Raw genomic sequence first — 14,955 nt, forward strand, 5'->3', positions numbered from 1 at the left:
AGCCACCTTCTTATAGAATGTGGACTGTAGATGTAATTTCCTATTTATCAAAAATGCTTTTCACACTACAGATAGTTGCATTTTATATTCACTCTGGCTTATTGACAATTGTGCTGTCCACATAGCAAAACTCATCTACTACTTTTAGTGTCTCATTTCCTAATTTAATTCGTTCAGCATCACTTGATTTAACAATCCATTAATCTTGTTTTACTTTTGTTAATGTTCATCTTATACCATCCTTTCAAGATACTGTCTACCACATTCAACTGCTATTCTAAGTCCTTTGCTGTCTCTGACAGAGTAACATCACTAGAAACCTTAATTTTTTAAATTTCTTCTCAAAATTTCACCTTGGTTTCTTCTAACGCTAGCTCAGTGTGGCAACTGTACAATATTGGGCATGGGCTACAACCCTCTCTCAACACTGCTTCGTTTTCATGAACTTCATTCAACTGCAGTCTGGTGTCTACAAAAAGTTCTAACAACATTTTGCTCCTGTATTTTATCCCTATCTTCATAAGTTCAAAAAGCATATTCCAGTCAATATTATCAAGAGCGTTCTCTAAATAGACAAATGATATAAACATAGATTTTCCCTTTTTAACTGATCTAACATTACCTGTGTTTATACTCCTCTGTAACTCTGACCTTAACTGATTTTCCCCAAGGTCTGCTTTCACCAGTTTTGCCATTCTTCTGTCAATAATTTTTATCAGCATCTTGCAACTATGACTTATTATTCTGATAGTTCAGTAGTATTCATACTAATCAGCATGTGTCTTCTTTTGAACTGGACTCATAGTATTTCACTGTCTCATATATTGTATGCTTTAATCAAAACCTCTTTATGTCAGAAAAGTAATGCATGGTTTTTCCACTTAATAAGGTTGCCTAAAAATATTCATCGTTTTTTTTTTCCCAACAAAGCACGGCACATAGGTCATTACCTCTCACTGGATTACTAATAGTTGAAATACAAGCTTTTCTACGAAATAACACAATAAAAATATTTTTGTTTTACTTCTGAGATATTATGATGTCTTCCACATCACATGGAATAGTTTTGACATGGCTGGCTCTCCCAAGGATCTCAGTAACTCTGAGGGAAAATCATCTACTACCAGGTCCTCATTTTCACTCTTGTCTTTCAGTGTTCTATCAGATTATTCTCACAGTATCATATCTCGTAACTTGTCTTCACATACTTCCTCTTCTCTTTCTATGATATTGCCTTTAGGTTCATTTCACTTTTATAGTCCACCTATATATGCCTTCCACCTTTCCATTCTGTGCTTAGTACTAGCTTGCAACTTGTGCCATGGCTCTGATTCCCCATAAGAACAATAATGAATTTACAACAATCCTACTGTATGATTAAGAAAATGGTGAAATTAAAAAGGTAGCCGACAGAGTTATTTCATCTTTAGTCCTGACACTCTGATATGATACAGAAAGAAGAACTAATTAAAGAAAATTGCAAGATGGAAATAGAAAACAAAACAATTCACCCAAAACTGATTAGTGTGTTGTGCACAGATACATAAGACAGCAGAGAGACATCATTACCTACCAAGCTGCAGCTCTTTGTCTACTTTAAATACACATACACTGTCAGTCTCAATAATGTAACCATCTGTCAAAAGCCTGAATAACCACCTATTGGAGCACTGACCATAGTGGCACATGCAGGAAGAGTGTCACTGTTTGGATGACATTCCTAGCTCTGCCAAGGCGATGTAGAGCACAGTGGGATCACTACGGTTGTACCAGAGTTCACACGACGGCTGATTATGCAGTAAACCTGCATTTCTCGCCCACACAACGGCCTCCCAGTAGCTTGGATTACAGGAGTGCGCCATTACTCCCAGCCAGGAAGAGTGTCAATGAAGTTCTAGAAGGTACTGACAGGGATGTAGAGCTGTGCTGACTCCAGTGCCATGGCCAGCAGCGCTGTTTCCTGTTTGAAGATCCAGGTGCAAACAATCTAAATGATGTGGTCTCATTGATTCTTGAAGGGATTTAAATCTATGGAGTTCAGTAAACTCATCCTTCTGCTCTTCGAACCACACACGTGTGCTGCAAGCTGTGTGATACATTGCATTCCCCTACTGGTATTACCCTACTGGTAGATGGCATCTTGCTGTGGAAAAACAAAGTGTATGTAGGGAGGGATGTGGTCCCCAAGGATACATGCATACTTGTGTTGATCCATTGTGCCTTCCAGAATGATATCATTCTCCGAAACATATCACTCCCTCCTCCAGCCTGGACCCTTTCAATGATTTTTATAGTGTGTTTGCTTTGAGACATTTCATGCCATACTTATCTGTCCGATGGAGCATAAAACACGATTCATCTGAAAAGGTCACCTGTTGCCACTCAGTAGCGATATGGGCTTGCAGATTCCAGCCTTCTTTGCTGATGAACAGCGGCCTGCATTAGTGTGTGAACAAGGTGCCTACTGTGGAGGCCCATGCACAATAATGCTCGGTGAATGGTCATGTAGACACTGCTGGTAGACTCTTCATTCGTCTGGGTGGTCGGTTGCTCAACAGTTACACATCTATTTGCCCACACACACCTCCATAGTTGTCATTCACCCTTTGTTTAGGACTCGTGGAGCACCACAATTGCTTTGGTGCCAGTTTTGGATAGTGCCATTTTACCATATGAGGCACGTTTTAACCATTGAACAGTTTAAAAACTTGGCTGTTTCGGAAATGCTTCCATCCTTAGCCCAAAAACCAATGATAATGCCCTTTTGGACATTGCATAAATCACTCCGTTTCCACATTATGACAATGACTGCACTATTTTATGCATCCCTGATATTTATATATCATCCACTCCTAGTGCTCCCACCTGCTGTCTGTAAGTGGTTATTGTACACTGACGTTGAACAAAGCTTGTACGTCGATGTCAAACACAGACGGTGGTCACATTTATGTGACTGGACTGTGCACTTGCAGGCACTCAAAAATAACTTTAGGAGAGGAGGGAGAAACATGTTGTGTGGGAACTGGGATGGTTTGGGGAAGTAATCAGAGGAATCGTTGGGGGGAGGGGGGGGGGGGCAGTAGAAGGAGCCTATAAAACACTAATAAAGTGATGAGTGGAAAGGCAACAATTGTAAAACAGACACATAAGGGAAGAGGGCAGGACAGAGTAAGTGTATCAGGTCTGAACAAGGAAGGAGCAGTGTGGAAAATGACTGGAGAGGAAAGAGAAGGTAAGAGCAAAAGAAGTGAGAAGGGAACTACAGTGGAGGTTGAGGCCTTTGGGATTACAAAAACAGAAGTTATGCTGAAGGGGCAGTTCTCACCCACAAAAAAATTTCACAGGAGCTGGTGTCAGGGGGGAGGGGGGGGGGGGAGTGTATTGAAGCAGGTACTATAATCAGTGTTCTTTGGTTTCCTGTGGGAAACACCTTGTCAGTTGCCATTTCTGTGTACGACACTACAGCAACTGAAGCAAACAAATGGCTACACATAAAAAGTAATCAGAGGGTGAAGAGAGGAATGGAATATTACAACAAAAACAAAGAAATGAATTACAAGAGTAAACAGAAGATGACTTCCAGACACTTGATGGCCTCACATTTCAAATTTCTTTTACTAATACAAATGCTCTCTTCTCAGGACAGTTGTTGGTGCAGATGATTGTTTTACTAGCAGCATACTATACAGACACACCAACTTTTTTCTTAGTACATTTTAATTAATGGAAACACAAATTACATATGAAAGACAATGAAACACAAGTTACATATGAAAGACAATGAAACACAAATTTTTATTACATTATACGTCAGGAACTTTGCTGAATCACTGTATACACTTTGCCACATATTATTCAGTTTAAAATGGTGGAATGATTATCTACACAGTGTTCATTATACATTTGTAAAATAGAAATAAATAATAGTAAAAAACACAATTTAACTGAATAGTAAAAAGTTATGATCTACAAGTACATTAACACACATGGAACAACAGTAAACATATTTACATGAAATGCAAAAGGGGTGGCGCACAATCCTTACTGTGTGTCCAGCACATCCGATTCATCAGTGCACATGTCACTTGGGGATGGCAAGTCTTCCCTGGAAAAAATCATTTACATAATAATGGAAACAAAGATACACATTAATTATTCAGAAATAAATGTGTCTACACTTACCAATATTAACAATTGATTGTCCAGGCAAAACAAGGCTTCAAGATGTATGTTTGGACTAAGATAGCGCAAAGAATAAATTGGAGAGGGCAAGTTAATGAATTTAAAGTGTATCTACACTATGGCTGTTAACTCAATGCCCAGGAGGATAAGGAAAATGTTGGCCATGTTCTCTTTATCAGGAGGGTCACAACCAGTACTAGAGCAGACACCAGTGAATGGAAATTATAGCTAAACAGAGAGACGAAGCAAAAGATGGAGAGTGGACTTGGTGAAGACCTGACACACAACAACATTCAAAATCATTCATCCCATGTTTTCACTGCAAAAACATCTACAATTGTGTGATGTAGACAAGTATGTTAATTGTTTAAAGAATTATAATTTACATTTGAGAATGGCTAGTGAGACAAAACTACATAGTAGTGAACAATATGAAATAAAAGAATGGTTTCCTCAAAACACTAACTGCACAACAGTGATCTTATACAATCTGGACAGAGAACTCTGGGCAAAGGACTTATGCACACTTGGAGATTCTTGCTGCCTGCACTATCTGTCTTACTGTCAGTAAGGAAACAGTTTCAATCCATCTGTATGTGATTAAGGAATATTTACTTATTTCTTGCAGTAAAAGTGTAAGAAAACAGAAATTACCAGATTAGTATAAGATTAAATTACTTCATTAGAATTCGTTCACATAGCCAGAATAGTTCCTTCCATAAGATAAGCCATTATTTTTACACACACTCTCTCGTGGTATCATTCCTGAAAATGGTAGAAAAAAAATTAGTGCTCCAGAAATATTTCAAGTTCTTTGTGTTTTCACTCTGTGTATCCCACAGAAACTGACAAGCATTTGCACAAGAAACATTGAAATCTATTATTGGTCATGTTGTACATGTATCTCTGTTGTCAAATCACGCTATTTATTGTGCTGTTGAGAGAAGATATTGCTGTGTTTGCAGTAACACAAATGTAATGGCAAACTTGACAGGTCTATGCGACATATAGTGGTAACACTAGTACTGAGCACTTGTTTAGTACATTCATAATTTTTATAAGCAGAGGCAAACCTGAGCAAACAATGTCAATTAAACGTCTATTTTATTTTCAACACTTGAATTTCAAATAACACATTCTTCAAATGTTTGGCCAATAATATAAGACACAAGTGCCATGTGTAGACAAGCATTGTCCTGTTGAGAAATGGCACATGACAATGACAATTATTTTGGATGCAGAGCACTCGACATCGAGGTCATCAGCGCCCTGATAAAAAGTTAACACACCATTCCCATAAGGGGAGGGGTTGGAGGGGGAGACGAAGGCTGCCTCATGTGTGGAGTGGTTTACAATAGTTTAAAGTCCATCTCCCCTCCCCAGCACTTGAGTGATGAAGTCTAAATGACAATTCACAAAATTTCATAGCCCGTGTGGGCAGATTTGCAATCAAGCCGACGGTTCCCTTCATGTTAGTAAAGACACAAGTAGTGACAATATTCTGAACTGAAACTGGCACCCCTCAAACCTCACAGAGTGGTGGATCCTCCTGCCAGAGGACGAAAACCTGTTTTAAAGGACTATGTCCTATGCACAGTCTGGTTAGCAGCACTTCCTTCCATAGGTGAAGTTGGCATGAAGTCTGCCAAGCCTGTCTGGTTGTCTGAGTGACTGCAGTTTATTTTCTGCCACCTCCAACCATTGTTTCTCACTTGTGCACAATTTGTCTATTGGATAATGAGACAACGACTTACAATACCATCCAAATATACTTTTGCTTTATTGCTAGGTTGTTTCCATGTCCCCCAACATGTCCAGATACCAGAAAAAGGTGTTCATCTATTCGTAAAGTACCTGTAAGGATTAATGGATGAGCTGAACCAACTGGTCTACTGGATAGATTTGGTGCACTGAGCGAGTCAGAACACATCACATGCCTTGTTCTTGAGGTGAGATATGTTCTATCAGTACCTTAACAAGTATGACTGCCCTCTCATTCTCATCCAGTCCAACGATGGGTCACTGTCACACTCAAATGCCCCATTAATCTGGATTCTGCACAATTCAACCAGCTGGCCAAATGAAGACCCTTCCCAACTTTATAAGGTGCTTATAACACTGTCTCAAATGAATATGTGGCATCTCTGTGTCCTCCACAGTGATCTTGTGACATCTGCTGCTGTTCATGCCCCTTATACACAGTGTGTTTGAAAAGGAACTCCCTAGTTTTAATGTGTCCTAGAATCTGTACATAGTGACATAAACTATTCTAGTTTGTGGTGTCTGATTCATCAATTCTCCATGTTTGGCTCCCCTGTAGTTGGCTGGTCTGCTTGACCTTGAGACGGCACCAGTGCTGTTTTTTTCCTCTGTTTCCTCAGTTCAGTCCAGGCGTGCGTGCAGTGCAGTGCAGTGCAGAGCAGAGCAGAGCAACTCAGCAAAACTTTTTTTTGTCACGTTGTGGAGTATCCAATATATTGACCCACTGAATCTCATGGCACTGTATGAAGCAGAATCAATTTTTTGTTCATCCTGCGTCATCAAGCATTGAGAGCGGAGCACGTAGTATCAAGCACCATAGAGATATTGTACACTGTACAGCAAAGCAGTATCACGAGCAACCACTGAGATGCTAGAATGAAGCTGCGCATCCCATGCCTCTGCCCTGAAGTAGCGGCACTAGAGGCCAGGTGTCCCCTCTGTTCAAGGTTGGATCCTGCCCACTTCCAGGAAGTTTCTGTTGGAGTAACACTGTTGTGCTGTCTACTCACTGTGACACAGCCCATGTCAACCATTGAAGAGTGAGGAGACCTCCGTTTCCTGTGAACTGTGTCTACTTGCGAATACTATCAGAACTGTGTCAACAAGTGTCTACAAACTTGTGTTTTCTAGTGCCTGTAGTGATACCACAATAAGGCCGTTCCGAACTTGTATTAATTTGTCTCTCAGTAATTGGAGCTCATTTAGTGTGTTCTGAACTGTAAGTCCACTTATGCAATTCCATTGCTACAGCTGAGCCTGGCGAACAAAGATATGTTTTGTTATACTCAATAAAGTAATACTTATTCAGAGTACTTCTAATTCAATGTATTTTAACAGCTACCTTACCTCAGTGTCCAAGACGTGTTTAACAGAAACAAATGATGTATTGCATATATTCATGCTATTGTTATCTCATGTTATCTCAGCTTTTTTTTTTTTTAAAAAAAGGACATGTTCCACATCCTCGAGGATCTCCTCAGCACAGATCATCTATGGAACGAAAAACTAATCTAATATAATCTAACAAGTAAAGTGATGCCAAGGATGCTGCTCATGGTTAGCTCACTGGGACATACTGTGTAACTAATGCTCTCTTACAGCAGTGCTATATTTCTGTTTGTGTGTGTTGATATATTGAGAGTTCAAAGAACTCAACAAACGGTTAGTGCCAACATTCAGAGTAACCTCTTGACGCCCCCCCATGACATGTTAGTTGACAAATTGTCAAATCATCTTAAATCACAAGTGCATGTAGCAGCTGCTTCTTGTAAGTTATTCAGATTAAAACAGCAGCCAGGATAATTCACTTTCAGTGTTCACGAGGGTCAAGTTACAGTGACATTACGATGAGAGATGCAATTACTCAGAACGTGTGAGTCCCATATTTGTGCTGCCGTACTGAAGCATCCAAAACCTGGCTTTAGTATAATATTGCCAATTGCAGAGTCACAGGACATTGTCAATAGAACTGAGCATGCATGATTTTTAAGCACCTGCAGTATCTGCTGTCAAGAGTAAAGACAGTTCAGGGGCCAACAATATCCCCCTCCCCCCAGGTCAGATTTTGGCCGATGTCTAGGTCATACGCACAATAATCACACCATCAGGCTGCTGCGGCACAGCCTGCACAATAACGGAAGTACTGCCCATATTGCTTTCAAACATGTGATACGGCGCAGTGCCTGTGCTGCAAAAACCATGTGTTTCACATGTGACAAACAAGGCCACACAACACAGTTGGCATGTTTAAATATACATGGTGAACAGCAGCTTTCACATTCCATGTCAGACATTGATTCTCATGTGCATGTTGTGTCTGCTGCCTTACGGTCCACTGATTATGATGATGACGATAATTTTAGGTGAGGGGCTTTCAGCATCATGGTCATCAGCACTCTGACGAAAAGTCAGCACACCAATCTCAATGTGTGGGGATAAAGGCTGCCCCTCATGTGAAGCAGTTTACAATGCCTTAAAAGTCTGTCTCCCTTCCCCACCAATTTAGGGATGAAGCTTGACCGTTCACAAAATATCACCACTCTTGTAACACTGGAATCAGTATCAGCGAGGATGGTGGATAGATCTCCATTGAGACACTGAGGGCTGCCCTGATATTAGTATATAAGAAACGTGTTTCTAAAATAAGCTGAACCAAAAATGGCACACCACATACCTCACAGAGTGGTGGATCCTGCCACCAGAGGAGGAATCTACGTGTTAAAGAGTATGTCCAATGCATGGCCTGGTAAGCAGAACCTTCTTCCAGGGGTGAGACTGACATGGAAGACTGCCTAGCCTGTGTGGTCAATTTGAGTGACTGCAGTTTGTTTCTGCCACCTACAACTATTCAGTCTCCCACTGACACACAATGTGTGTGTCAGAAGAAGAGATGATGGCATGCAATGCAATGGGACACTGATGGTCAACACTTCATGACATGCTTCCTTGGCCACTTTGTCGACCGTGTCATTTCCCTATATCCCGACTTGGCCAGGTACCCAGCAAAAGATCATTTATTTACCACAGAATTGGAGCTGCTCTAAAGAATTGTGGATGGGATGAATCAACTGGTCTACCGGATACATTTGGTGAAATGTTTTTAGTGGACTAAGTGAGTCAGTATAGATAAGAAACCTTGTATGGTAGCATCTGTGAATCTGCTCCAGTGCCACCATAATGCCATTTAACTCCACACAGTAATTTTTAAATTGTTCCAGAAGACGCACTTTGAGAACCCTATCAAGGAAAACAGCGGAACAACTGAGGACATTTTCTTGCTGGGATCCAACTGTATAAAGAACTATGAAATTGTGGTGTGTACTTAAAATGGAAGAAAACAAAGCTGTAAAAATGTAATCTGGAGTACAAGTTTTCTTGTACCGCATCACGCTTAAAATAAATTTGGGCTTCTAAAGACATCTAGGCAGTAACGCATTCCATCCCTGGCTGTGTATTCAGAGGTCTGATGGCTCAAGATCCTTGAGACAGGCAGCAGTACATATCCTAAATGGTCGCATGGAACCGATTCTGGAACAGCTGTTCAAAGTTGGGTTGGATCACTGTACTAAATGCCAATGACAGGTGATGCTGAGATTTTTCAGTGTCTGTTGAGCCAAAAGGATACCTCACTGAACCCGGAATGGTGGTTCACCGTCCTCTGCACACATACTCTGAACTGGGCTGGTCCAGTCGATATCCAAATCCCTCATGGTAGACAGCATCTAATATCCTGAGGTATAAAATATGGGCTGATTCATTAACCACACTGCCCTAATGTAAATGTGATCAAACAAATTCCCTATAAAACTGCAGGAGGTGAGACCTGTCAGCTGCCCATGCTTTTCCACTATGGCATTTCAAAATATTCAGTGACAAAGCCCTGTGTCTGTAGGTCTTTCAGGTACAAAAACGAAGTTAATTTCTTTCCATAAAACATAAAATATTGTCTCCCACTGTTAGTACTGGTTGTTTAAAACTTCAACAAGCATGGTTAAAACTGACACATGTAGTCTTCTCTGGTGAGAACTGAAAATCATTTGTCTTGGCCCAGGTTTCCAGCCTCCTGAAGGTCAGCTGTAGCTGCCTTGTCATCACTGTAAGGTAGGACGAAGAGTAGAAGATGGCAAAGTCATCCACAAACAAAGAGCATTTGACAGTGTTCCCGACTGTGGAAGAAATGCCATTGACAGGAATGGAAAAGAATGTGACACTGAGTACACTGCCTTGGGTGACCCCATTCTCTTGGACATAGCAGTCAGGTAAAGGATCAGCAGTTTGGTATCTAAACTGCCGGTCTTTAAGAAAGGATTGGATAAGAAGTGGCAGAAGACCACGTAGTCCCCACTCTGGAAGTTTGTGAAGGATGTTGTACCTGCAAGTAGTGTCATATGCTCTTTTGAGGTCAAAAATGCACAGATCAAATGATTTCTGTGTAAGGATGACTTACATAGCACTATCTCCAGTAGAATTAAGTTGTCAAGGGTGGAACGGTAGTGCCTGAAATGGCACTGGAAGCAGCTCAGGTGACCTCGGGATTTGAGGAGCCAGATGAGGTGGCAGTTGACCATGTGTTCAAGAGTCTTACCTATACAACCGGTAAGGGCTACGCCCCAGTAACTGTTAGGGGTGCTACGGTCCTCACTTGGTTTCCATAATGGAACTAATAATGCCTCCTTCCAAGTCGTGGGGTACTGTCCATCAAAACAGATCTGATTGAAACAAGACAGGAGCTGTTCTTTAGCTTCGGGGCACACATGACGGAACATGACATAATGAATCTTAATCAGGTCCTGGAGTAGCATCTCTGGCCATGGACAGAGCTGATTCCAGTTCCCACACGGAGAATGGAAAGTCGTAGGCTTCCTCATTATGTGAGAAATGGAGCTTCCTCATCTCTCCAGTTCCGTGGGACACCTGAAACACAGGAGCTTGTCTGGATGAAGCAGTGACTGTAAAAAAAATGTTCAGCTGGGCACGTCCACCAAAACCCTATTTCCATAAAGGGATGTGTACTACTCTTGTCTGAAATCTGCCTTATTGATTCCCAAACTTGTGCAGTGGAAGTGGACCGATTAGATCCTGTTGTCGTTCCGTCAGATTGGCAGTACACAAACTCTGAACTTACTAATCAGCAATCCAATAAGTTGTATGTTTGGTTGCGGGTGTTCACAAAGTGTTAGATTCCACTTAGATATTGGTGCTACGGTTACACTGCTCAACTGTACTATGTATGAATGGTTAGGTAGCCTACAGCTTCAGCAACCACATAGCTCATTGTCAGCATACAATGGACAACTTATTCCAGTGATTGGAGTGTGCAGTTTGCAGCCACATTCCATGGCACTATTAAAACAGTGTTATTTCAAGTGTTGTGTTTTCGTCAGCCTACTAACAGTTTCGGCATGGATAGGTCTGATCTTTTCAGATTCTCAGTTGTTATAAATTAAGTCATCTGGGTTTCTGGCCAATAATAATGCATTATCTGACCAGAACAGTTGTCTGTTCCATGGTAGTTTAGGCAAGGCTCAAGGGTTCAAGGCCCATGCGACTGAAAGACAATGCGCAGCCCAAGCTTTTTCATGCTCTTACTGTCATTATGCATTAAGGGACTGGGCTGCACAGAGTTGCAGGACAGTGACATCACCAGACCAGTGTCAACCAGCCAATGGGCGTCATCCCTGGTGGTCCTTACTAAACCGTAAGGCAGGTTGAGATTCTGTGCAGATTTTAAATCAACTGTCAGCTCACAAACTACTGTTGATTCTTTCCTGTAGCCCCACCCGGAGGATTTGATGGACAAATTGGGTCAGGGTCATTTCTTTTCAAAAATTTGTCTTCAGGACGCCTACCTGCAACTGCCTTTACATGAAGAGTCAAAGAAGATTTTTGTCACACATGGGATTACTCCAGCTTTGGTAGCACTTCTGCCTCAGCTATTCTCTAAGGATACCTCAAGCAACTGATGTTGAAAGTGCCTTTGAGTTATAACTATTTAGATGATACAATTGTCTCTGGTCGTACGCCAGCAGAACACTTACAAAATTTAGAGGTATTGTTTCACGTTTTGTCCAATGCAGGACTGATGTGTAACCATTTAAAGTGTTCCTTTTTTTTCACTGAAATCGAGTATCTTGGCCATATGATTATGTGCACATCCTCCACCCATCATCACAGTTGTACTTAGTGGCCACTTATGACTTGACTGCATGAACCAACGTGTCTGAATTAAAAGCTGTAATGAGGATGCTAACCTATCACGTCCATTTTATCCTGAATGCCACTCAGATTGCAGTGTTTCTAAATCAAATGTGCTGCAAGGGCTTTCCAGCAGCTAAAAGATGCACTACTAAGTGATCGGTGTTTGGTCCACTTTGAGCCCAACAAGCCTGTCATTCTTGCAATAGATGCCTCACCTTATGGCATTGGTGCAGTGCTGCCACATTCTGACACTGCATTTGATTCCTCTGAATGCTTCTGTCCTCACACTGATTATAAAGAAATCAGGCTTTTGGAAGTTTTTCTGGTCACTTTGCATTATGTGGCACAGGAGACTGAATTTGACCTGGCGTTGCAGAATGTGCTCAAGTTTGTCTGTCATGGGTAGCTGCAGAGTCTGTAGGAGATCCTCCATCCAGTTGTTTGTTGCTACTTTGCTCATCAGCTTGCCATCTCTGTACAGATGGGCTTTGTCCTGGCACACACCAAAAGTAGCAACACACTTATCTTGGTCCCTCAGTCTCTCTATCAGAAAATTCTTTGTTTGTTGCACCAAGGGTTTGAGCCCAGAGTGTGCAATGTGTGCCGAGTCTGAATCTGCTCCTCCACAGTGGCCACGTCCTGATGTAACTTTGGCAACTTCTGCACATAAGACTTTGCTGGGCCATACTGGTGATGGTGTTTCGTTGGTGGGGTGCTCAACTGCACAGTCATCAGCACCTGTACAAAGACCCAATTTTTTCACAGTCCAATCTAGCCACTGTCACAAATGATGAGGAAAACAAAAACACCTAGTCCCTGGGTAGAGAAAATCCCCAGCCCAGCCAGGAATCGTACCCGGGACCCCCAGGTAGCAATGCCAGCCACTAGACCACGAGCTGTAGATGCTATGTCATACTGGAACATACACTGCCTAGTGGTTGTCAATGCATACTGCACGTTTCCCTTCATTGTTCCAATGAAGTATAACACATCACACAGCACAGTATCAGCTTTTACATTGATCTTCTGCATGTAAGTCTTACTTGAGGTGATAGTCTCATAATGGGCAGCAGTTCACATCTCAGGAGTTTGAACAGTTTTGTGCAGACAATGGTACTCAGTTTGTCCTACAACGATCTTTCACCCACAGTCGAATGGTGAAGCTGAATAACTTATAAGGACCGTTAAATTACAGATGGACAAGTTGTGAGCTACTCACACATGGGACCAGGCTTTGAAACTTTTTCTGTTGTCTTACTGCTCCCTGCCCAAAGACGGAAAATTGCCAGAGGAGCTTCTGCATGGTTGAGGTCACAGGACTCTGCTCCACTTGTTACTTCTGCCACAGAGACCTTATGTTCCTACTTCTGAGTCACAGCTTTGGCTTCAGCGACCAGTGTTCTTTTGCTTGTTCAGCGGGGGTCGGAGACGGGAATGAGGTGTAATGTCTGAGGTGTTGTCCTGTTCCCATGTCATCTCCAGCAGCATGGTTGTCTCCACAGCAGGAGACATCCATGGACGTCAGCCTAGCTCTAACGGCAGTGTTGCAGTTTTGCTGACAACTTGTGACACAGCCGGCAAAAGGGTCGGGCCTGGCTGGATGCCACGGTGGGTGGGTGGGTGGGCAGGTGGATGGGGGGCAGAAGTCGTCTCCAGCAGCCCACCTGTTTCACAGTCTGCCTCTGCGCCTATGACCGCTAAAGTGCACCCTGTGGTTGGTTCCCTAGTAGGTATTTCCTGCTGTGCGCAAGGTGGATACTGGGCTGTGGATGGGTGCTCAACTTTGACTAAGTTTCAGCACCTAGTTCCTCAATTGCGTCAGTGACCCCCCCCCCCCCCCCCCCCCTCCCTGCCATCATGTCCATCTCCATGCCCAACTCCGGGATGATGTTTGGTTTGGGGAGTGGCATGCAGTGTCGTCGAGTATTGAGAGCGGTGCAAGAAGTACCTACCACTGCAAAGTTACTGCCAAAAAAAAGCAGTATCACAAAGTGCCAATTAGATGCTAGGAAGAAGCAGTTCCGAGGTGCCACTGCTGTGCCTCTGCCCTTAAATTGCATCGCTGGAGGCCAGTTCTGTTCGAGGTCAGATCCTGCCCACTTCCAGGAACTAGGCAGAACAGAGTAATGTCGTCATGCTGCCTACTCACCGTGATACAGTTCATGTCAACTTTCAGGGAGTAAAGGGACTTCTGTCTCCTGTGAACTGTGCCTATTCACCAACGCTGTTAGAACTGTGTCAACAGGTGTCTATGAACTTGTGTTTTCTACTGACTGTAGTGAAGCCACAGTATGGCCATTCTGAACTTTCATCAATTCGCCACTCATTAATCGTGCTCATATAGTGTGTTCCGAGCCTTATGTCCATATGTGGAGGTTCATAGCTACAGCCGAGCCTGGTGAGTAAAGATAAGTTTTGTTGTAATTAATCAAGTATTACTTATTTAGAGAGTTGTAATTAACTGTTTTATTAGTAACCAGATGTTGGACACAGCTGTTAGCCTGTCTCTGTCTGAATCTCTCCCATGTTTTGAAATTTTACAATAGAATTGCAACAGCATTTTACACTAATTTTGCAATAGTTAATTTTTTTATCTTACAGAAACAAGGTACATCTTTTATAGAAGGCTCATGTGGGTGTACAATCAGAAAGTATTTTCCTTCATGTTCTAGTGTCACTTCGTGGACATCTGGTTGTAATTAGGCAAGAAATGAAATTGAAGGATCTTCAGCTGGCATGCTGAGATAGCCACATTTCAGGAAGTTATCTTAATACAAAGATGCTTCTTATGCATGTAACAATAGTACAGATTGA

At 42.2% G+C, this 14,955-nt stretch overlaps 1 protein-coding gene across 1 annotated transcript in view; it reads right to left on the reverse strand.

Moving 5' to 3' along the window:
* Positions 1–3,769: 3,769 nt before the first annotated feature.
* Positions 3,770–14,955, reverse strand: part of LOC126475312 (abasic site processing protein HMCES-like) — a 97,499-nt gene continuing 86,313 nt past the window's right edge. Inside the window, exon 9 of the mRNA XM_050103089.1 lies at positions 3,770–4,105. Coding sequence (XP_049959046.1) covers positions 4,042–4,105 — 64 coding nt within the window. The 3' untranslated portion in view covers positions 3,770–4,041. The remainder of the gene's footprint in view (positions 4,106–14,955) is intronic.

This window comes from Schistocerca serialis, chromosome 4, assembly GCF_023864345.2.
Source record: "Schistocerca serialis cubense isolate TAMUIC-IGC-003099 chromosome 4, iqSchSeri2.2, whole genome shotgun sequence".
NCBI classification, from domain to species: domain Eukaryota; kingdom Metazoa; phylum Arthropoda; class Insecta; order Orthoptera; family Acrididae; genus Schistocerca; species Schistocerca serialis.